The sequence below is a fragment of the Thunnus thynnus genome, chromosome 7 (genome assembly GCF_963924715.1).
Source record: "Thunnus thynnus chromosome 7, fThuThy2.1, whole genome shotgun sequence".
In the NCBI taxonomy this organism is placed as follows: Eukaryota; Metazoa; Chordata; class Actinopteri; order Scombriformes; family Scombridae; genus Thunnus; species Thunnus thynnus.
The window spans coordinates 32,318,114-32,341,786 of NC_089523.1; the positions used below are offsets into that span (position 1 = coordinate 32,318,114).

The following is a 23,673-nucleotide window of genomic DNA, read 5'->3' on the forward strand; positions in this document are numbered from 1 at the left end:
AGATAGGGCTGAATATAATTAATTTGTGGAAAACTATAAAATAAATGTATATATATACAAACAAAAACTCTGCAGCAATTTCTCTTTTCAGAAACAGCGTCCTTGTTAGTCAGTATGACCTTCAAACTTTACTGTGTACTATTTTCATGGAGAATTATTTGTACTGAATTACAGCAGCCTGCTGTCTGTCACGCAGCTTCTTTCTGGATAGAGACAGCCTGAACGAATCATTTCAAGAGGGGCATCTTCGTATTTTTGAGACAAATTGATATGACTACTGTATCTTTCTGAAACACTGTGTTATCATTGGGGTTATGAGTGGCAGCCTAATTAATACTGACAGCCTGTATATGGAAATAATGGTTGAATATGTATCAGACACATTGAAACACCTTGTTTTTCACAAGCCATTTCCTTCCAACTACTGAAGGTCCTGATTCAGAACTATCATGTTGATCAGCTTAAAGTTTTTCTATGATAATTAACTGTGAGATTCCCATTCCTAACACTGATGTGACACAGCTCCATCACATCAGCTCACACATCACATCACCCATCAGCTAAGCTGGCAGAATTGATGGTCAGTGTCGGCTAGTTTTGCTTCCCAAGGACGTGCAACAGTGTAGAACGTTCACCATTAAAATATTTTCTTCACTGCCTGTAGAGAAACATTTCAAGCCCAAATTAGTCCCAGTGCTGCCTAAAAATTAGAGGTTGCTACGTGAGTGTTTTGCACATCACAACTTAAAAAGTAAAAGGTTTAATATCAGATTTGTTAGCCTCAGAGTTCATCAACTAGGAACTAGATCCTTCACAATATTCTTTACAGGTTGCTAAATTTCAATTTATTGAGTTTCCAGTGTTGTACACAAACAGGCTGCCCAGAACTAGTCGAGATAATTCTTGTTTTTCACAACACTTTCTTTTTAAAATCTTTAAAATGTTGAGATCCAGCTTTAAAAGTCATCATTTAGTCAGTGAGGTCATTTGTTCAGGTGGACGTCTGAACGCTCTACTGAGCTGACTCATGTTCACCTGATTGGTTAATTGTGATTAAAGGTATGAACACCAGCCGTTTGTCTCCTGCCTGGCCGGCCTCTATGGTTGCCAATGGAGACGATACCAAAGAGCCCGGGCGCAGCCTGGAGAGTGCTGCTGCAGCAAGGTACACACACACACACACACACACACACACACACACGGCTTCATCTACTGTATAAGCAGCGTGTTGAGTTTGGTTAGTTTGCTGATCGAGCACAGACTATTGATTTAGTCGGTTTCCCTCCGTCAGGCCTGCTGACTCCAGCAGTCAGTTACTGCTTTTCTCTGGAAAAATATCAGCATATATATACTATGTCAGCTGCTATCAAAATATACTGCTTGTATATGCATGCAGTGATATGAGAGACTTCTAATCTATCTGCCAGATTGTGTAACATCAGAGGGGTTGCTATCTTTCCTCCAATTATCACTATAAATCTTGTTGCCATGGGAAGCTGCACAAAGTTTTTAAAAATGTAAACACCATAAATACAAGTTCCCTCAGCCTTAACTTAGTATCAAAAAGACTTCTGTACGTGTGTGTGTGTGTGTGTGTGTGTGTGTGTGTGTGTGTGTGTGTGTTTGTGTGTGTGTTACAGGTGGAGTGTGGCAGCTTTGGCCTCCTGATCCTCACCTTCTTCCTGAGTTTTGTATTCCTCTATTTTTGGAGTGAAGCTCAGAACGACTACCACGACTTTGACTGGTGGGTCACAGTGAGCACATAAAGCACATTATGTAAATGTTGGCACACAGTCATGTTACTCTGAATATTTATTTATTAAATGCATGCATAGACGCTCATTCTCCCCTGAAGCATTTGATCTTATCATGATATTTACTTGTATTAATTACACATAATGCATGCATTTCAGAACCATCATTCAAACTTGATTCACACTACATGTGATAGCTGGTGACTGTTTCTCTTGTGGCTCTGCAGGTTTAACTTTGGGACTCTGGGTTTCTGGTTCCCCTGGTCTCTGGTCCTGCTGGTTGTGGCAGCTGCTCTCTTCACATACATCGCCCTACTGCTGGTACGCACAATGATATGATTACAGCCTGTCTTGTTTAAGTTCAAAAGTTATTTTAAAAAACTAAAACCTTTTTGTGTGGATGAAAAAAACCCTTTGCCCTCCACTTACAGCAACACACTTGACATTTACGTGTCTGTTTTAACCGGAGAGAGATTGACAGTAGTAGAACTTTGATTGGGTCCAGCTGGATGTTTTTGATTGGAGTGTTACTTAATTGTATATTTCTCTCACTTAACCAGAGTGCTTGAAACAATGCCTTTCATTATTTGCAAGTGCGCATAAGCCCCTCGGCCCTCCCAGCACTTTCTGTGACATTTAAGAGCTTTTCCGCTTGCCTGGAGGTGACAAAACTTACGTAAGACTTTATTATATAATACATAAAAAAAAAAACGATATAGATCCACAGAAATCCACACCGAAAGAGATTACATTACTCGTAGAAAAAGTCTGAGGCATACAACAACTTTAACAACATTGTCTGCAGTGCTGACACACGTTTTCTTAAATCTGCTGAGGCATGAAGACAAGAATTTGGCTTTTTTAGTAAAAAAATAAATTGTGTCTTGTAGCAAAATGTTACTTGTGAGCAACTTCATGTTTTGATATATATATATAAATGTTGTTCAGGTGCTGGCGGTGTGTCTGCTGTCTGAGGGGCAGAGGCTGTACCTTCACTGGAGCCACAAGGTGCACACACACACACACACACACACACACACGCACACAGGATAAATAAACACAAACACTGACTTGTGTTTTTTGCGTTCCTTTCTTGTAATAAGTTGTCATAAGTTTGTGTTTTCTCTTCCTGCTGTGTTCGAGTCAGACCGGCATCGTGGTGACGCTGGCGTTCTCTGTCACAGCCACCGCCATCCTGTCTGACCTCTGGAGTAAAGAATGGAAGACTCTCCTCCTCTCCCTGCAGGTTAGCAGGGAGCTGCCAACTTTTGACTTCAGCTTAGTGTGAGATTCTCCGCTGCCAGAAGAGATTACTCTGAGCAGCATGCATTGGAATAAATTACAATACATTTGTGTATATTTCTCACTTTCCCGCCGCCGCTGCTGTTGTGCTGTGCTGCTCTGTCTGGTCTGTCTGTGATCATCAGTTATCAATTTGGCAGCTCGAGGTTAGCCAACCCTGACACACTAGCCAATCACAGGAGAACATTGCTGTACTTCTTTATAATTTGGGAGGGTTATAACCAATGCAACAGAGCCAGACAGAGATATTGTCGTTTTTTTATTCCATGCATTCCTCTTCTTGTCGAAACATAGCACCCACATTACCCACAATGCAACTTGACTGCCAATTTATCAGATTTCACACAGCTCCCCCCCCCAGTGCCCCTTAAATAACAGTTAAACTTTGTATCATCAGCATATAAAGAGCCATAACATTGTGCTTTATGTTCTGAGTGAAATGCTTGAGACTTCCTTTAACTGTAAGCTGTTCTGTGTTGAACTTTTCCACTTTTCATCCGTAGGTGACAGCGCCCTTCCTCCACGTGGCTGCAGTCTCACTCATGGCGATTCTCTCCTGGCCAATAGCGTTGCATTTCTTCCGCATGAACAAGAAAGGTAAGCGAGCTGATGAGTGTTTTTGTTAGCTTTGCAGCTAACGTGGAAGCGATGAAGCAGGACTTTGACTCAGTTCTAGATATATCTTATCAAACATTTATAGAGGAAAACTGTGAACTGTGACTATGTTGTGCTCTATGGAAATCATGACGTGACAAAACATGGAAGTTGAAGAAGAAGTTGGTAAAAGTCCAGCTGTTCCTGGAAAAAGAGAAAGCTAAACAAAAAGAGAGAGGTAGAATAGGATAGAATTATCTATATATAGTATTATTATCTATAGTTAACTGATATTTATTTAACTGATGACTTGTTTGTCTCAACTCTTTGTAAATCCAAATACTGATGAATGTTATAGAGAAAGAGAGACAAGAAGAGAATCTAACGACACACACAACCAACCTGTCCTTGTCACAACAGCAGTAACTGAGGAGAAGAAAGGGCTGAAGGACCTTGTTGAAATGACATATTGGCTGATTGCTGCCAGACAGTGAAGTGTTTTGACTCCAGAAGCTTCAGTTATAGTATAAAGCTGCTCCGCCCATAAGTACATAAATAAAAACACACCCCTCAGAAACGTGAGGCTCTAGTATATCGTGGATTATACAGCTGTAGACCTCTCCGCGTCCTTCTTAACAGGAAATCAATGCCTCATTTTCCTGCTCGCTTTCCCTCTCTTCTATTTTAGTTTCTCTGATGCTTTCTATCGTCTTTCTGTCTCGTGATCATCAGACCTCTGACCCGCCCTTCTGGCTGCTGTCTGTCTGTTTCTTTTCACTCGTCTCTTGGGTCACACTTTCTGTCTTGCTTTGTGCCTGACAGCCTTTTTTCCTCTCCGCTGAGTGGATTTGACCTCTTTGTCTCTCTGCCTCTCTCCTCTTTCTTTGGTCTCCATGGGTACTGTCCCTGGTTGCCATGGTGATTCAGCGGGTAGAGTGATGCTGAGTCATGTCGGGGGGTCTCTCCTGGCAGGAGATAAGGGAGAGAGAGAGATTTGCCAAAGCCCAGGATCTAATATAACTCCCCCTGTTGTATCGAGATGAACACCAACGTAGTGGCTTGAATGTAAAATGGAAGGTTAAGGGTTAGTTTTTTAGTTTATTAAATATGAGCACTCATGAGTGTTGGGATGTGAGAGGTAAAGGATTGCCGGGTTAAGCTGGAAACAGGAGATTATTAAATATAGAGGACAACACACTGAATGACAGGGAGGAGATTTGCTTTAAATTCAGCCAGAAGAAACATTTTAACATGTGACTGCACCAAGAAAAATGACATTCAGGTGAGGACACAACACGAAGATGGACTTCTGTCTTTCCATCACACCTTTTAACATTCAGATTCCAACAGGACTGTTTTTTTCATGTTATCAGCTTTGTAACAGTTAGCCAATGGTTTCTGGCAGCTTTTTTAATCAATCGGGAGCCGACACGCCGACTGCCCGTATGTCTGAGTCATGCTGGGACTCTCTCAATGAAACGTATTATGGAGCCTGGCAAAAAGCACCTGTTGACATTTCCAACCCAGCAGGGCGTCTTACTCCCCTTTTTTCACTTTCTGTTAATGCTGTGGTGATCTAGAGAAGTAGTGGACTATATGTTGATTAACGGTCTAATCCTCAGGATTTCAGTCCTGTTTGATTTGGTGTGACGTAAACCCAACAACCCGTGATTACTGTAACACCAAGTCTGGTTTAATACGAGAGGTTTAATACCGCCTCTTTGTCAGAAATACAACAGAATAACTACCAGTGTAGTTGTTTACAGTGCAGCCAGACAAAGTCACGTTTTAATAAAGAAGTCGGTCAATAATCAGCCTTTTTTTTAATCATGCCAGGACACAAGCAGACACTTTAAAGTTGATTGCCTTACTGAGGAGTTAAAGAAGTGCAGCTGACTCCCTGTGATATTTAAAGCTGATCTACTGTTACGAAAATGCCAAAAATGACTGTGTCTTGTTTTGTAGATACATTTTTTTTTTCAACAACTGCTGTTACATCAAAACTCTGCAGCAAATACATTGTGTTTCCTGTTACTGCTTCACAATAAAAGCGACTATGTTTCAACAATTGAACACTTTTAATGTGAAGCCTGCAGCAGTAGAAAATGTTGAGTTTGCATCAGCAGTGAGTTAATACAGCTGTGATCCAGCTGTATGGAGGTAGACTGTGAACTGTGAGGCTGATGTCAATGAGATAAAAGTACAAACAATAAGGACATTGTTTGTTAGTATATATATGTATCATCTGAAGGTGATTTGTGGGAGTAACAGTAAAAACCGCTATATAGACAGACCATAAGTAGTATCAAAAATTTAATTTCACGAATATATTACATATTACACAAGTAACATTTTTCACAGTGTCAGTGAATTATTGTATCAGAGTAATTTTCTATCCCAATAATCAGCCATTAGCCAATTTTACTCTGTCAGCGAGTGTTTCTGGATGATCTAAGATCAAAGCATACACTGCATTGAGACTTGTGTTAGTTATATAAGTAAAGTAATTAGAAAAGATCTTTTTACTTTGGTCCAAGTTCTGGATTTGAAGAGGAAAACATTTAAATCTGATTAAGCTGCTCAGTGTTGTCTTTGAACTGTACATTGAGTAAATTTCTGCATCATTTTACAATAAAACAAACTTGTAGATTGTCTATTTTGTGATATATTTTAACATTTATTATGGAAGTACTTTCATTTTTTCATCCAGTTTTATGTTTGAACAATTATCTAGATAATACCAATCATTTCTGTCATGAAAAAAATAAAAATGATGCAGTTTTCACAGTCCTAGTTCAGTCTGCCTGTTGCCCGTACGGCTGCTGTTCAGCAACATGTTGATCCTATCAGGAAAGATTTACTGGATATTATCCAGATTACATTCCGATTTCTACACCAGCCCGACTCAGTCTCCCTTAATATAGCAGCATTTATAGGCTCAGAGATGTATAATGTGTGCACAGTGAAGTTAAGTCTACTGCAGTTGCACTTGTCCGTGTGTGTGTGTGTGTGCAGAGTTCATTAAAAACATTGATGTGATGTACAGAATTCATACGTAGCATCAGTGCAGCTCTGACAGCGAGAACAAGCCCATGTTGAACCGGATGCAACAGAAATTACACTGTACACAATATTGTAATTTCTAATAATACTATAATTTACTGTAACCAAACTGCATTGTTGTCGTGCTTCCAGAAGCTTCCATGTTTTATTTGAATTCAGCAGCCAAAAGGTTTAATGAGGAGTCTTTTTTAAATCAACGAGTATCTTTGTATGGTTGTGTGTTCTTCAGCGCGTCAGGTGGCCATCCTGGGTCTCTACCTGTCCATGCTGTTCAGTCTCTACCTGGTCCCTCTGGGAATGTACTCGCCCTGCATTAAAGAGGCGGGAACGCTGGGACCTGCGCCGACGCTCATCGGACACAGAGGAGCACCGATGGTGAGATCGGACCGGACCAGCATTTATATTGGTTATGATAATATTTTATGGACATGTTGTGTATGTGTGCTGTTGTATTGTTTGACCTTTGTGTGTGTGTGTGTGTGCGTGTGTGTGTGTGTGTGTGTGTGTGTGTGTGTAGCTCGCTCCAGAGAATACTGTGATGTCGTTTGAGAAAGCAGTGGAAGCTGGAGGAGAAGGACTGGAGACTGATGTCACCATCAGGTACGTCACACCGCACTCATCTGCACCCATCATGTATTCTTGTAATACTAAAAAGTAATCAATGATAATAAATAAATATACATATGTTTTATATCTTTAATCTGTCTTTCTGGATCAGTCTTGTATCTGTTGTTGCAGCTTATTCATTTGTCCTCCAGCTGCAGAACTGGAGAAGCAATTTAAAACTGCTATTTCTGGTTTCCATATATTATATAAATATTTCCACATATTTCTTGTGCCTTGTGGGAGCTGAAAGAGGGAAAAAATGAATACTGAACTGCTAAATTAAAGGTGGAGTTTTTGGTTCACTACTGATGCTACCAGAAATGTTTTGCTTATGGACAGTTGGTGACCGCTAGCTGATGTAAACATGGATGTTAAAAACGCAGGTTCCAAAATGTGTTGAATGAAAGTAAAGATAACAAGAACACTCCACAGGGTCCTGCATAACACAGCAGACCTGACAGATGAAGATGGTGAGTTCTGATGGCAGGAAAAAGGTCTCACAAGCACAGCCTACATTGTTAAAGGGGCAAAAAAACTTCATCAGGAAATGGAAATGTTCATACAGACAAAGGGCATCAGTGTCATATATATGTAGATGTAAATGCACCAATCACAGGGCGTCAATAGCACCTCCCAGTATCCATCAAAATAGAATTCAATGAGCTCCTGTGAAGGTAAATAAACCCAGTAGCATGTGGAAACATTACATAGTTTGTTTACAAACAAGCAAAGAAGGTACATCAATACATATTTTTAAAAAATAATGTTTTCATGCCCACAGTTGAATCAAATAGATACAAATATAACAGAAAAATACAAACATCAAAAGGTTCAGATAAGCTCATGTCCCATGATAGCAATCTATATTTTATAGGGATGGATAAACATCCTACAATAAAAACCTTGTTTATTACAGAAATGTACTGGGGCTACTAAGAAGATAAGTGTCAATATTAGTATAAAAAACACCCAAAAATCCTTTTACAGTGAATTTCCTCGAATTAACGACTGCCTGACTTATTGAGCACATTTTTAAAAGTGTGCATTAGCAATGAGACGTGATTATCTTTGTGTGAAATGATGAAATCATCAACAGTGTCTAGCGACAGGAGAGATCAACACATGTTTTTCTTTCGGCTAAAATTATCCGCAGAGCAGTTGGTCAACAGTGAACTCATGCTGAGTCTGTGGCTCGGTGCTAATTGTGCAGAGCAGAGGTTAGCGTGCTACACTCAGCACTAAGGTGATTACTGCCATGCTAATCCAGTTAGCCGTTAGCCTTTCCATTAGCCCACGCCTGGTGGGTGACACACAGTTGGATCTGAAAACAGGGGGATTAGCAGCACGACATGAGTCACCATTAGTGGGTTAGTTTAATCCCGTACTGCTGGTGACCCCGGTGAGTCTGGTAATGTAAGAATGAGAGTGTGTGTGTGTGTGTGTGGTGTCTGCATGAATGACTATGCCTACTTGGCAGTTCCTGTGTAATTAAACTGTCAAAGGTTTGTTTGTGTGAGGAAATCTATTAGAGTGTGTGTGTGTGTGTTTATGGGAATGTACATACTGTAAGTGATATCATGTGTAATTAATTGAGATAACAAGCTGACTTGTGCGTGTGTTTATAAATTATGCTTATTGGTGACTTCCCTCATTTCCTCTCCTCTGCTTTCCTTGTTTTATTTATTTTCCTTTCACTCCACTCCTTTATTATTGTTCCCTTTTCACCCTTCATCTTTCATTTTTGTGTCCTACACTTTCCCTCCCTTTATGTACTTTATCGCACATTTAATATTTCTCTGCTTTTGTTCTGTCTCTTTCTCTCTGTAGTTATGATGGAGTTCCCTTCCTGATGCATGACTCCACTCTGAGGAGAACCACTAACGTCGCCGAGGTTTTCCCGAACCGAACGAACCTCGACGCCTCCATGTTCACCTGGGCCGAGCTACAGCAGCTGAATGCTGGCGACTGGTTCTTAATGGTGAGAGTAACACACACACACACACACACACACACACACACACACACACACACACACACACACACACACACACGCACAAACACAGAAACAATATATCCAGATATGCTTTGGTTTGTTGATAAAATGCAAACATGAACACTGTGATGATATGTTTGAAAATAACTTCCACACAAACTTGACTAGATGGTGGACAAATGGGATCCCTCTAAGTAGGAAAAAAAAACAATAAATAGTTAAAATGAATTTGTCTGCATACAAGGTTTTTAAAAATTGGACATTAGCTTGATTTTTATAGTGTTTTTTACATTTTGGATTATCAAAACACACCAATAAATTCTCAGTTTGTTTGGAAAAAAGAACTAAAATAATGAAGCCAAACTGTACAATATTGATTTGTTTGTTTGTTTTCTGTTTCTGTGAATTCTCAAAATGACTAAGCGTCTTTCTTCCTCCACATCCTTCTGTTACACACACACTCTCTCACAGAGGGATCCGTTCGGTACTGTGTCGTCCCTGTCTGAGGCGGACCGCTCCCATGCCCAGAACCAGTCTGTTCCCTCGCTGGCTCAGTTCCTGGAGGTAGCCGCTCGTAGTGGCAGGCTAGTGCTGTTTGACTTGCACAGGCCACCGTACGGACATCCCTACAGTCAGTCGTACATCAACACCACTCTGCAGGTGGTGCAGGCACACATCAACTCATCTCAGGTAAATGTGCTGCATCGACTTAAATAAAAGAAAAACTGTTCCAATGAAGCTCCAGTGAATCACTCTGGCTAACTTACATAACGTGGACTTAACACTGTGTGTGTTTCTGTATGTGTGTGTGTGTGTGTGTGTGCAGGTGCTGTGGCTGCCGTCTGAGGACAGAGACTTAGTCCAGGCTCTGGACCCGGAGCTGCAGCAGACCTCTGGAGAAAAGGCTTCTATTCAGGAACTGACAGACAACCACATCTCCAGACTGAACCTGCACTACAGCTCCATGTCACAACAACAGATCAGGTAAAACACACGAGCAGCTTTAACCAGAAAACTTTGCAGCAAACACATGATAGACATAGACTATGATCCGATGTGAGGACACAAACACTGACTGTTAGAATTCAAGACAGCCAAGGAACCAGCTCTGATCTGGGGAAGACTGGTTTCCAGTACTATGCATCAAACTGAAGTTAGGGACACTCTGACGGACTTTAAAGGTCCACTTGCTGATATTTTCAATAATATGCAGTGTTTCCCCTTGGTTGACTGCTTTGGAGCAGGGGGGGTCATATGAAAAACTCAAGACAGAGACTGCTGGTCCACCTTAAAAGTCAGTCCACCTTAAGTTAGCCTGGTCAACTTAAGCTAACGCGTTGTTGGTAACTTCAGGGCTAACTGACATGCAGTCTGTACTGTACATTTACTGCCAGACTGACAACTTACTGCTAAACTTTTCCTCTGCTCCGCTCACGTTCACGTCATGTTTCTGCCGCTCGTGCAACTACACACACACATTTACACACACATACACACACACACACACACTGCCTTATTCCTTAATGGAGCTACGCTACTCTTGTACCTTTCACGTAGATGTCCTTTGAAGAACGAAGAGAGGGAGGATGACTAAACAAAATCCACAGTAACGTAGGGTGTTATTGTGCTCACACAGTGTGCGAGTGAAAATCATTAGTAGCTTGTTGATATTAATGATCGTCTGAAATTTTAGCAGCGGCACTCATAATTTTGCGGTGACGGTGCGCCGCTGCTGAATGGATACAGGGGAAACACTGATATGCGTGTTTTCATTAGTGTGTATGTGAGATGACTGCTTTGTGTAACTGAACTGGCTCGTTGTTGATGATGTTTATACTCAATAGTAACAAAGATCTTGTGAATAGATGAAGGTTATTTACAAACAACTGTTCAGAAATACAGAACTGTGCAAAAGTTTTAGATTCGTATCCATTATGCAATACCATCAGGGAGACGTCTGATTGGTCCTAAATTTATTCATGACATGACAATGACCCCGAGCATACAGCTAGAGTCATGAAGAACTATTTTCAGCAACAAGAAGAATGATGAGTCCTGCAGCAGATGGTTTGGTTCGGCCCCCACAGAGACCTGATCTCAACATCATGGAGTAAATCTGGGATTACATGAAGAAGCACCTGAGACGGCCTAAATAATAAATCCACAGAAGAACATTCTTCCTGCAAGTTACCATGAAAAACTGTGTTAAAGTGAACCGAGGAGAACTGCTGCTGTTTTAAAGATAAAGCTGCTCACAGCAACATATTGATTTAATATAGGTTTCTGCTGTTTACTCAACTTTGTAAGAAGTTAATTGATAAATTAAAACAATTTATAGTAATATTTTTGGAAGCATTCTCACTTTACTTTTAGTGCCTAAAACTTTTGCACAGTACTTTACTTCTCGCGTGTCATTAGGTTAATTTTTTTGAGGGGGAGTTTCACAATGCGTATGTTAATGTTTTAGAGCTGCCCTCAGTCGACTGAGATTGTTTAACTGGAGCGGTCGTAATAAATAAACCCGTCCTGTTGAAGACGAGGAGTTATTATTTCAGAGGACAATCCCTGAATTCATTTAAAATTTTCAGGCCTTCTGTTTTTATTTTCATCTAAAAATTATTCCAATCTTCACCCATAAGAACCTCATGATGACTCAGGTGTCACCATGACATCACTTCCAAAATGGCGGCGATGTGCCTGGTCGGCAAAAGTGACAGAACTAGCTAATTTTAAAAAGCTTGTTTTTTTGTTACTAAAGGAAGGTTTCAACCCGTTTAACAATCCTGATGCTTTAATAAGACGTCCTGTATTACATTTAACCTGCTCTGACCACATATCAGCAAATTGATATAAAACAAGTTATGACATATATGTTACATTACAGATCTTTGACACTGAAGGTAGAATTTCAAAATAAAATTCAGAAATGTGTTCCTTGTGGTCCATTTGGTCTGTTTTATATTCCCCGTAATTTTCCTTTAAGGAGAAATGAGTTCTTATGAGTTAAATAATTTCATTTGTTAGTTTATTCTTGTTTAGATTTATTCATCAGTTTTGATGTTAAAAGAGAAATAAAGAAGTATCATGTTGAAGAAGAGATGTCAGTTATTTCATAGTGATGTCCATCCACTTTATTTTAGCACTAATAGTAGGATTTCAGGACAAGTAATTATCATGATAATACTGTTTATAATGATATTTTTACTTATGATAATCATAGCAGGTAAATTTGATACCAGCACATCCCTACTACTAATGAATAAATAAGTTGAATGGACACTTCTGCTTCCACTAATAGAAACTGAAGGAAGAAATGAAACATATCTGATGTGCTCTTTATTTTGCACAAGAGAAAAACAATAAATGATAAATCTACATCTACAGAATGCTCCAGATGTATTATCTATAATCAAATCATCAGCTGCCTTATTTTATATTTTTCAACATTAAGACTTGTGTAATCGTGCCCATTTAATTATAAAACCCTCCTGTTTTTACTTGTTGAGAGAGACTCTGACACCGTCTATGCTATGTGTTTGTGTGTAGTTATATAACTCAAGGTACAGATGGCCGCCACGTCCTGTTTGTCCTCATCTGTTGCTTGTGAACGACTCCAGATAAGTGACAGGAGGGGAGGGGAAGGGAGGCCGAGAGGGAGGCAGAGGGCAGCTGGGTGAGAAGTTCATGGCAGGAGTGTAGAGAGATGAAGATGATGGACAGAAGAGATTCAAGAGCTTTTATTATCACACAACACAGCGGCCCGCAACACTAGCCATGTGTCCATCAACCTATTTTATGCACATTTTGAAATATCGCATTAAAAAAGCTTAATGGAAACGTCTAAATGGAAAAAAAACTTCCTCAATTTTGCAAAAGTTTTTATGCCTGCTTGAGGTGGATTTTGGAAATGTCGAAAAAGAGTTAATGCACAGAATGGGTAATGGAAACGCATTTGTCGAATAAATAATGACGTAGCAAACGTTTAGCTCACATGACTGATCAGCTGTTTCTGCTCTTGGCGTCTTTCAGCGTCTCCAGATCGCATAAAGCATGACCGATACTAGCTGACATTGTCAAGGCAATATAACTATTTGTTTTGTTTCTGGTTGGCAACCTCTACTTCTTCTACTGTTTACTGGCGGATAATTTAAGTCGTGTAACTTAGTTTATTCGCTTCAAACCAGTTGATGGAAACGCACCTAATTTTGCGACATTTCAAAAATGTACTTAAAATTATCTAGTGAATCTAATGGAAACACGACTACTGGAGGCAGTGAGATTTGGCTTCTTTGAGCTCAGGTTTCAATTAGAGTATATAATAAATATTTACAATTATTAAAAAAAAGGAGAGAAGAGAGAGAGGAGAGAAATAAAACACATACTGTAAGTGATAAAGCACACAGAGGAAAATGAAACTTGGGGAAACGTGTTCAGTAGACGAGAGGATCGGTTGGAGAACAGAGAGAAGTTAGGAGAGGCGGTGAAGGGGGGAAGAGAAAGTTGAAACGAACGGAGGTGGTTTAGAAGAGAAGAGGCGGATGAACAGTACAAGAGAAATGAGTAGGAGGTACTTGTATAGGAACTTGAACAGGAACTGTGGGAGAACAATCTGGAAAGAGGGAGGCGATGAAGATGGTCGAGTGACTCACACGTTGAGTTATAACACAACTGACACACACAACTGTCCCCTGAAATAGTTTTTCCCCTTACTGTTGATTCATCTTCACTCTAATATCTCATCAAAACATGAAGCGCCGTGTTTGTCATCAACTACTGGTTGGATGAATCATGTGGTAACAGTTGTCTTAAGGTTGTGTTCACAACACATTATAAACACTTTGCATGTGTGGTTATTATTATAATTAGTGTTATGTGTGTCAAACTTTCAACATTTACATTTAAATATTTAAAAAAGCTTCCCGAACTGTTGTCGGGATGCTGTTGTCAATATCAAGAATATAACACACTGTATTAAAGACAATGAGCAATGAGTATATATATATATATATATATATATATATATATATACATATAAGGGGACAGAACTCCTCGTGCACAGCCAGTATTTTCAGTCAGGTGCTGGTCGGTCGCAGGAACATATAAGGTGAAAATCAAAATTAACCAGCGCGCACTGTAATGACTTTACTGTGACTTTATGAAGAGCGAACAACACGTTTCGCCTGTAGCTTCTTCAGGTTTGCTCAGTACGACTGCTGAGATAAATACATCTGAGTCACATGACTAATTATCACAGTCTTCATTTTCTCAAAGTGAACATTTTACAAAGGGCACGAAAAATGAAAATATACATATTACAAAAAACATGACGTGATTAATGTTGCACAACGTTACAAGAATTACACCGTTTTATATAATTAAACTTCATTAAACAACTGACTGAACGGACTACAGGTCCTACAGCCGTCCCTCTACATCACTGAATGGAGACCTAGTGGCTCATCTCTCCCTAAGAGTCCAAACAGCCTGTAGAGAGAAATACAAGTTAATAGTTAACATACTCATATCACAGAAAAGAGCTCAAAAACGAATGAATTAATTTGGACACTTGTAAGGATTCATTACTACTTTAAAGGCAGGGAGACACCATATTTTAAAAGTTTCAGCTGTAAACTCTGCCGTGCTTTGTGCCTGGATTATTGTTACGACAGGACGTTCCTTTTGAAAACAATCACTGAAAATGTGAGAGTCTAATCTATCGTCATATTCATGTAACTTTGTGTCTGTGAAAGCGGATAATATAAATGTAAGAGTTTCTGCTTCTCTTTTTATAGCACCAATATTTAAAGTGTTATAAATGTTATATTAAAAGCTGCAATAGATACGTAAAACAATGTTTCTATTGCTCACTTCTGTACACATAATGAGTTTGTGTTATATAAAATAAGGGTTTTAGTCTTATTTAGCAGGAGTTTGCAGTCAGAGAGGTTAATTAAGTGCTGTTAAAGTTTGAAGCTGGCACTCCCCACTCAATAAGTTTTTATTGAGACAAATCGCATCATTTGAACCAGAAATAACAGGTAAAAATTGTTAACACACAGACTCCTGCTTCTATAATCTGGCAAAGTGTAATTTCCTCTCAGCTCTGATCTTCCTCTTAATGGAAAATCGATGTCTCTAAATATCTCTCTCTCTCTCTCTCTCGCTGTCTCCTCTGATCTCTCTTCCTCTTTTTTTTTCTCTTCCTCATCCTCTGTTTTTTCTGTCTCGCTCAAACTGTTTACTTCAGCAGATGATCATTAGACTTTCAAAGGATGTTTTCATCTCAACAGGGACGCAGAGAGATACGTGTGTGTGTGTGTGCGTGAGAGAGAGAGAGAGAGAGGTGAACTTATACCAGTGGTGGAAAGTAACCCAGTGCATTTACTCATGTACTGTACTTCAGTACATTTTTGAGGTATTTGTACTTTACTTGAGTATTTCCATGTGATGCTACTTTATATTTCCACTGCACTACATTTATCTGACCGCTTTAGTTACTTTTCAGACCCTCGTGTGAATGGCAGCTTCCTTCGGCTGCACGGCCCACTACTGTTTTTGTGGGTTGTTAAAGCTTATTTGACTTTTGACAATAGAGATGGAAAAGTCAAACTTGGCAGAGATTGCCCGTGTGTTCAGACTTATAGCTGTCACTCAACTGTGCACGCTCTGCCACTGAATGCATTACTAATTGCTCACAATGACACTTTGTACATGTGATGATGTGTGTACGCCTCCCTGAAGTGAATCAGGTACCAAAGAAAACCCCCAAAAAACCACTAGACGGCCTTGAGTTGGCCTGTTTATTGTTACGGTGCTCCAGGTGGCGCCAGGTCCTGAAAAAACAGGAGCTGAAAAACACTTAGCGGGGAGGCTGCTGCTGCTGCGGTTTTGTAATCGGCATCACTATCAGGGGTCCTGATCGCTGCACAGAGAGGGAGGAGAGGAGGAAATAAAATGTATGTTATTCCACTCGGTACACAAAGGGAGGGAACAGAAAGAGAAAGAGATATGAGTGCTTGGCAGTGTGTCTGTCTGCCTCTTTTCCTCTTTTCTCGCTGCTTACCAACTTCTTTCTCTATCCCTCCACCCCCCCACCCCACCCGCCCCCCCATCCAGTCTACAGCTGACTCAGACCAGGAGTCATTGAGACTGTCTGAGTGAGCCGACTTCCTGCTAGGGTAGGACTAATAGCAAAGGGGCCTTTTATTAGATGTCAGTGCCAAACCTTGTAATACTCCCTCCCTTTGATGTGAGAGATTGTTTTAAGGTGAGGCTGTTTTTTGGCTTCTTTAGCATCTTTTTTTTTGCTATTGTTTCACTTTATTTTAAGACTTACAGTATAATCATTACATGTCACAACCAGTTGTAGCATACATAGTTTTTTTTGGGATAGTTCTAAACCACTATCCTGCATATCAGTGGTACTATATACTGTATATTCAAGGCTATTTTCAGTTAAAAAAGTATGTTAAAATTTTCATATAAAGCTATTAAATTTGAACTCTTAAAGAGCGTTTTGGCTTTCAAGCATTTGTTTTAATGTCTTTCTCAATAACTCAGCCGTCACAGTGTTGTTGTAATTTCTCTCCTTCTGCAAGGTGAATGACGAGAGATTCATCATCCGCTCGATCTCTCACCGCTTTCACGGTTTTATTTTTTTTGATGTGATAGTTTTGTGTCAGTCGGTCTACATTTTCTCCTTCTGTTGGCTCTGTAGTGCTAGCATGTTCAGGTCAGGATGACTTCCTTAAATCCCCTACAGTGACCCACGAGGGACAGATTAGTTCCACTGATGAAAGAACTCATTTCCATTTTAAATTCTCAGGATTTTCCACATTATTCAAAGGTGTCTTTGGCCTCCTCTGAGCTCGCACCAGGAAAGGGCAAAGCTTACAGGAAGTAGTGAGGTTCATGGGAAATGTAGTTGGCTCCTAATCATCGTTATTATGATTTCATATCATTTAATTATAGTCCTAGTTTTGTAATCAGTTTTGACAGTAATGTATTGATAGTGAATGAGAGCTTTATCTTTAATGTTGTTAATAGAAAATTATTTCGGCAGCTCATCCATTTTTTTGGTATTTTTTACATCTTCCTTTCGAAAGTCTGACAGGTGAAAGTGTGATTGAAAAGTCCGTGATGTGGCATTCACATGCAGTCATATAAACTGGAAAAATGATGGTTGATCAGAACTGGTTGGTACAACAGAGAGTAAAAGAGTTTAAAGTTGTTCTGAACGGCTACACTGAAGGTGACGTTGTTTACAGGTGGGAAAAACGGTGCATATTTTTAGACAGTATCTCACAGAAGGAGCGAGTGTTGCTCTCAGCTGTTCACACTGACTGACGTGGTTATGTCAGGAAAGCCAAAAGAGACCTAGAGAGGCGAGTTAAAACTGACTTTCTCACCTCCGCACAGCTGGCCGATCGTGTGAAGTGAGTAAAAATGGCCCTGCACAGTCCCCTATGTTTGACCATCCGACAAGCACGTCTGGCGGAGTATACCGGCTTCTTTACGTTTCTAATCAGAAGTCAGATTGTGATTGTGAAGCTGTTTTACAGTCGACTTAAACGTCTGAGCTTCCACAAACTGGAGTTTGTTTTTTTTAATTGTGTATAATTTGGTTGGGTTGGATTCTTTGTCCCAGTTTAATGTTTGTCCTGATGCTTCTTAGTGTTTGTAATTGTACAGATGTTTGTAAGTCACATGACCAGGTGACCGAGGAGACGTATCATGCACATTTCCAGCTCTATATTTATATTCTGGGGCTCTACTGGAATATCTTTGCGTGATTTACAATAAGAAACTCCTTATTTATCTTTTACTGGTCCTTTATGCAGCCCCTCAGTTCAGCCTCTGTCTGAAACAGGCCGTTTTAGCTCCTGTCTCTTTAAGGCCCGCCTCCTGATGAGCCCACTCTGTTCTGATTGGTCAGCTTCAGGAAGCTTCCTCTGGCTCCGGAGGCTACGTAAACAAACTATAGTAGCAGGATTTCACTTCTTTGGAAACTTCTCAAATACATCTGTATGTTGGAGCAACATGTGGAACAACCTTAGCAACAACCGTAGCAACAACCTTAGCAACCAAGGCTACAGAACAGACGGCTGTTTGTGGGTATGTGCGAACAAGCTTCAAGAAGAGGAAATAGAGGTAACTTTGCAAACGAATTGTTCAGAGCAGGCTGGAGCCCTGGATTTTGACTTGTAGGGAGCTTTTCTACATACGTTCACCTCGTGTTTTGGAACCACGTTTAACATCCAGCATCATAACAGCGTAAAAATAACAGAACATCACATCAAGCACGATATGTCCTCTTTAAAGTTTTCCTCCTGGGTTTTTAAAACAAGGCAGTGAAGTAGTTGAAGGTCACTTTTCTTCGCTCTCACCCCGTCCAACCTCCTTTCTCTCCCTCTCTGTGTCTTTACAGTAAGTACCAGTCAGTGAACATCAGCACTAACCTGTATGTGATCAGCCAGCCGTGGCTCTACACTCTGGCCTGGTGCGCCGGAGCTCAGTCTGTAACCACCAACTCCATCCACATCCTGTCCAACATCAACAAGCCGCTCTTCCTCATGGTGAGCATGTTCGACTCTTTCATCAGACGTTATGATCTTGAATAAAGTTCACATCATATTTCTTAAAGGTTTAGTTTGGCTGCATGTCGCCCCGTCTGTGATCTCAGCAGTCTGTATGTTTAAGAGTTATTTTACAGACTCTGCTGCTCCGTTTTTCCTCAGACACACATCTGTGAGATCATTCAAAACACCAAAATCAGTTAGATTGTTTTTTTTAAATTTAATTTTCTCAGTCAAACTTGAGCCCAGGGGAAAAAATGCAGTTGATTGCATATTAAAGAAAGTGCAGCCAAAACGTCTGTGCATGCATTGATTATGCAAACCCCTTTTTGTGCTTTGAATTTTGACTTTTGTTGTTTTAGGTTGAGAGCAATGTTTTATACTTCTATCTGTGAACAAAAATGTCTTAAAACGTCACCATAAACTTTTTCTACATCTGCTTTAAAGCCTTTGTTGTTAGAAACAATATAATCCAAAATAAAGTATTGCTAACTAGCTAGAACCAAAATGTTGAGGTATTTTCATTGTTTTTTTGTCATCAATGTCCTGTGAGTCTATGTTTGTCTGAGGTTTTTAATGTCTGCTTAGAAATAGTAAAAGGTTGTAACAAATATTTCTATATTGTTATGTGAACAAAGAGTGAAATGAAATGAAAAGTTTAAGAGCTGGTATTGTGGAAAACAATAATAATGATCTTTGGGGTGGATCAGGGTGATGTTGGAGCCTCCTGTGCTGTAAAATTACTCAATTCTATCTCTTTGCTCTTTGTCAGATATTTGAAATTTTTAAATTCATGGCTCAGGAGTGAGTGGTGTTGAGACAGAACTCGTTACTACGTCACACCAGAAAGTCAAATCAAATATACAGGAAGCTTTAGCATGAGTCCACCGCTGCCCAGACACTGGAAGTGTGCTAAAGCTAAGCTAGCAACCTCCAGCTATGTTTGAAAAATGACTATTTCTTTGTTAGGAAACTTAGACCATGGATGTATTATAAGAGCTGGATACCGGACTAAAAATGGCGCCCATTCATTCTTATAGGAATTGCTCGCCTGGCGCATACGCCAAAAAAAGTTTCTAGCTTCCAGGTTTGCTTCCGCGTTGTGCGGCCCACTGAATATGCTCAGTAGTGTTTCCCCCGCTGGCCTCGCCCCTGAGTTCCCGCTCGGCCTTTAGACTTTACATTTTTTACATTTTTAAATCGCTTTTCTCGGCTCGAGGAAAGTTTTACAAACATAAAACCTTCATGGATCAAAAGTTCATCATATAAAGAGTCATAATTGACGTTGTTTGCAGTTGGAGGCGTCCTGTCAACAGTTTTACAGACGTCTCTTTTACAATGGTGGTCTATGAGGAAAATGTTTTTTGGGCCGCAGGGGGATTTTTTGCTGCAATACCGCGAGTAACCACTGGGAACAATCGGCTGCAAGGCTGAGCGGCGGCGCCCCATCCAGCTCTTATTATACATCTATGACTTAGACACAATCTCACCGTTCGGAAACATCCTGTTGAGTCTCAACTGTGTAACAGCAGGTTCTTCCTTCATTCAGGATCAGACTCCAGTTCTTAGACGCTGTTTCATGTTTTCAGCGGCAGCCATTAGTCCAGCCAATCGGAGTAGGTGCTCATTAATAACACCAGCTTTATGTAAATAGCTTCAGAAACAGCCTGCAGGAGGACAGAGGAGAGTCTGGGCTGTAAGGAAAGATGGATTTAGAGAAATCTAAACAATAAAATGTCACAGATATGTTTAAATAGACTAATAGCATCATACTACATCTTTAGGCATTTTCAAATGATCCTCTAAACAGTGAAAGTTTGGCTCATTTTAGTTACAAACACCATTATTTCCTCATTAAAGAAGTTCTCATTCACACCTCCGGCTGTGTTCAGTTGAGTGGGGAAGATATCAGCTTCTCTATCAGTGTCACAATCATAGATGTCTGAAGATTGAACCTCCAATAAGTTCCAATGAGTTTGATGAAGTTTTTTAATATGAGCGTTCAAGTCCCAGTTTCATATGTTACATAACAAACTAATGATATTCACGTCCACACTCTGCTGACTCTGTTTATTTCAAACGCAATAAACTCTTTTTCTCTCTTTCTGTTTCTCTCTTCTTCAGACTCCAGAGGAATATAGTCTGATGTGGATCCTGACTGATGCCGTATCTGCCTTCCTCATCATCGCCATTTTCATTTTCCATTGGTGCGTAGACACACACACACACACACACACACACACACACACTCACACATAATTACCCTCCCCTGCTTCTCCTCTGTGTAGCGTCTGGTGTCGAGGCTGTGCGGAGATGAGTCATCCTGGCTGCTGATGAGGTTTTATTATTAACATGTAATGTGAGATGTCACCGTCGGCCGTACGATGCACAGAGAGTGAAGGAAAAATGTTTCATGTATGAAATCTGTGTCACGGTGTATAAAACTCACAAATGAATGATATCTGTCACTCAGTTGTCCTGTCGTTCTGACACAGACGGATCAGTCTCAGTTCCTTTATAAAAGTTGTTCTCAGCAGCTTTGTGAATTGGTCTTAATATGGAGCTTTTCCCCTATCTTTATTCAAGAGTGGCTACTATAATACTGTATGCAGCTACTATAGTGAAAATCACGGGTGCTGGTGTATAAATGAACCGTCCTCTTAGTCCAAAAGTCATAAATAAAGCAAGGGAAGTACAGTTAATTAAAGCCCTGGAGGGCGGGAGGGGATGAACCCGGTTAAAGAGTACCCGCCAGCACGGGACGCTCTATGAGGTAAAGCGAACAAGCTCCCAAGGAGGCAGGGATCATTTCATTGGTCAACAGTAATCCTGGCCTTCTATTGGTTGGGGGATTTTGACAGAGTTGTTGCACAAAAAATCCAAAAGCAGAGGAGAAATCTGACAGCAGAAGTTTCACGAGCGCTCAGAAGCAGCCTGAACACGAGGAGAAGAGCTGAAGCTGGAGCAGCAAATCTGTGCAAGTGACGTTATATTTGAGTGCAAGCACATAGTTTGAGCAGAAACAGCAAATCTAAGCGCAAGCAGAGGCTGTTTGAGTGCGAGGGCAGGGTTTTGAGGGACAAATTACAAAATTTGAACGTGAAATCAATAAATTATGCTCTCACATTGATATACCACGCTCTTGGATGAAGACAGGGAAATAGCTCCATATCTGAAGAGGAACTTTTAGTGTCACTGAAGAAGACACCTAGTGGTAAGAATAGATACTCAGGTCCAGACCAGCTTTAACTGTATACATACTGTTTGTGTAGCATTTGTAAAAGTCAACAAGTGATTCACATGATTAAAATATGAGAACACAGTAAGAAATATATTGTACATGACAATAAAAATATCATAACAGTAAAGGAAAGAGGAGAAAATAAGATACAATTAGATGATGAAATACATCTTGTTAGATAATAAGGTTCTAGCTGCAGTGTTTTTTGCTGGTTGTAAACACAGTAGCAGGTATGAGAGGTGATAAACAGCTGATTTACAGACGTTGCTAATATAATTCAGACTAAGATCTTTAATTAACAGAACAAACTCACAAACTGAGGATATGTGTTGTTCTTCATGGCCTCCTCTGTGTTTTTATTTGTTCTTTCCATATACAACCTATTTCATCATCAGTCCCCCTCTTCTCCCTTTACACCTGGACACACACACACACACACACACACACACACACACACACGCTCAGTGAAGACATCAAAGTAGTTGCAGTAGTAAACACAGAGCCACATATAGACACCTGGTTATCCTCTGCTGCTCTGATCTCTCTCTTTGGTGTGTGTGTGTGTGTGTGTGTGTGTGTGTCACAGGTGGAGAGAGAGAGGTCTGCCCTTCTGGTCTGGCAGCCGTCAGACTCACGAGAACGGACCGTACAGCAAGTTCAGGACGGGTATGACAACATTTTTTCTTCTCTTCGCTCTTCGTTGAGGCTCGTGTGTCTGCTGTACTGTCATGTACATAATGTACATATGAGACCCGTTTCTATTGAATCTGAGGCCTCGTCATGGCGGACACAAGCTGTGATTACTGTGATTTGGGGTTTTTACTGATGAGGCAGATAACCAGAGATTATCTCAGAAATGATAAAAATTATACATCTTAAACCAAATATTAGCTTCTTATAAATATTGCCTGTCTTGTCTCTGAGAAGTTTAAATTATTAGAAATGACATAAACTATCAGAGAAAATGTTGAGGCTCTTTTCAGTTGATTTTTGTCATAAAACATCTTTTGATCTTTTATCTTAAATCTTTTTTTAAGCCACAAACAATCACCAGAGTCATAAAATAATGTCTAATTATTTTATGAGTCCTGTCTTTGCATGCAGTGATCCCCTGCTGTCTGTGTGTGTGTGTGTGTGTGTGTGTGTGTGTGTGTGTGTGATTATATGTGTCTATCTATATGTGTGTGTGTGTGTGTGTGTGTCAGACTCTTCGGAGGTCCTGTGTGTTCGCTGGAGCCCCCTCCACACTGACTCCCCTGCCGGAGCCCTCGTCTCCCTCCCCCTGGTCTTCAACCCATGACACCCTGCATGTCAGCCCTGCATGTAAAGCCCTTCAGGAACCTTGTAGGAACCTTGAACCCTCTTTGAACTGTACAAACGTCTATGTTTCCCACCAGAAAAACAAACCCCTCTATGAAGCCCAAATGAAGAAATTATTTGGGTCAAATTTCTGCCAGATTGGTCGTCAGTGAAAGTTCAGTTTGACGGGGGTCACGGCGCCTGATTCATTGTGCTGAACAATCAATGATCTGGTTGAATTTCTGG

The 23,673-nt window shown here is 40.3% G+C and overlaps 1 protein-coding gene across 4 annotated transcripts in view; it reads left to right on the top strand.

Moving 5' to 3' along the window:
• The window catches only part of gdpd4a (glycerophosphodiester phosphodiesterase domain containing 4a), a 48,582-nt gene that overhangs the window by 20,721 nt on the left and 4,188 nt on the right, over positions 1-23,673 (top strand). Inside the window, exons 3-17 of one of the 4 annotated variants that reach the window (XM_067595525.1) lie at positions 1,060-1,165; positions 1,641-1,744; positions 1,982-2,075; positions 2,703-2,762; positions 2,902-3,000; positions 3,560-3,653; positions 6,943-7,088; positions 7,231-7,313; positions 9,147-9,297; positions 9,784-10,002; positions 10,139-10,296; positions 18,740-18,887; positions 21,012-21,094; positions 22,715-22,794; positions 23,334-23,472. In XM_067595525.1, coding sequence (XP_067451626.1) covers positions 1,060-1,165; positions 1,641-1,744; positions 1,982-2,075; positions 2,703-2,762; positions 2,902-3,000; positions 3,560-3,653; positions 6,943-7,088; positions 7,231-7,313; positions 9,147-9,297; positions 9,784-10,002; positions 10,139-10,296; positions 18,740-18,887; positions 21,012-21,094; positions 22,715-22,794; positions 23,334-23,428 — 1,720 coding nt within the window. In that variant the 3' untranslated portion in view covers positions 23,429-23,472. Of the gene's footprint in view, positions 1-1,059; positions 1,166-1,640; positions 1,745-1,981; positions 2,076-2,702; positions 2,763-2,901; positions 3,001-3,559; positions 3,654-6,942; positions 7,089-7,230; positions 7,314-9,146; positions 9,298-9,783; positions 10,003-10,138; positions 10,297-18,739; positions 18,888-21,011; positions 21,095-22,714; positions 22,795-23,333; positions 23,535-23,673 lie in introns of those variants that run through there. The other 3 variants (XM_067595527.1, XM_067595526.1, XM_067595524.1) reach the window with 3 other exon arrangements.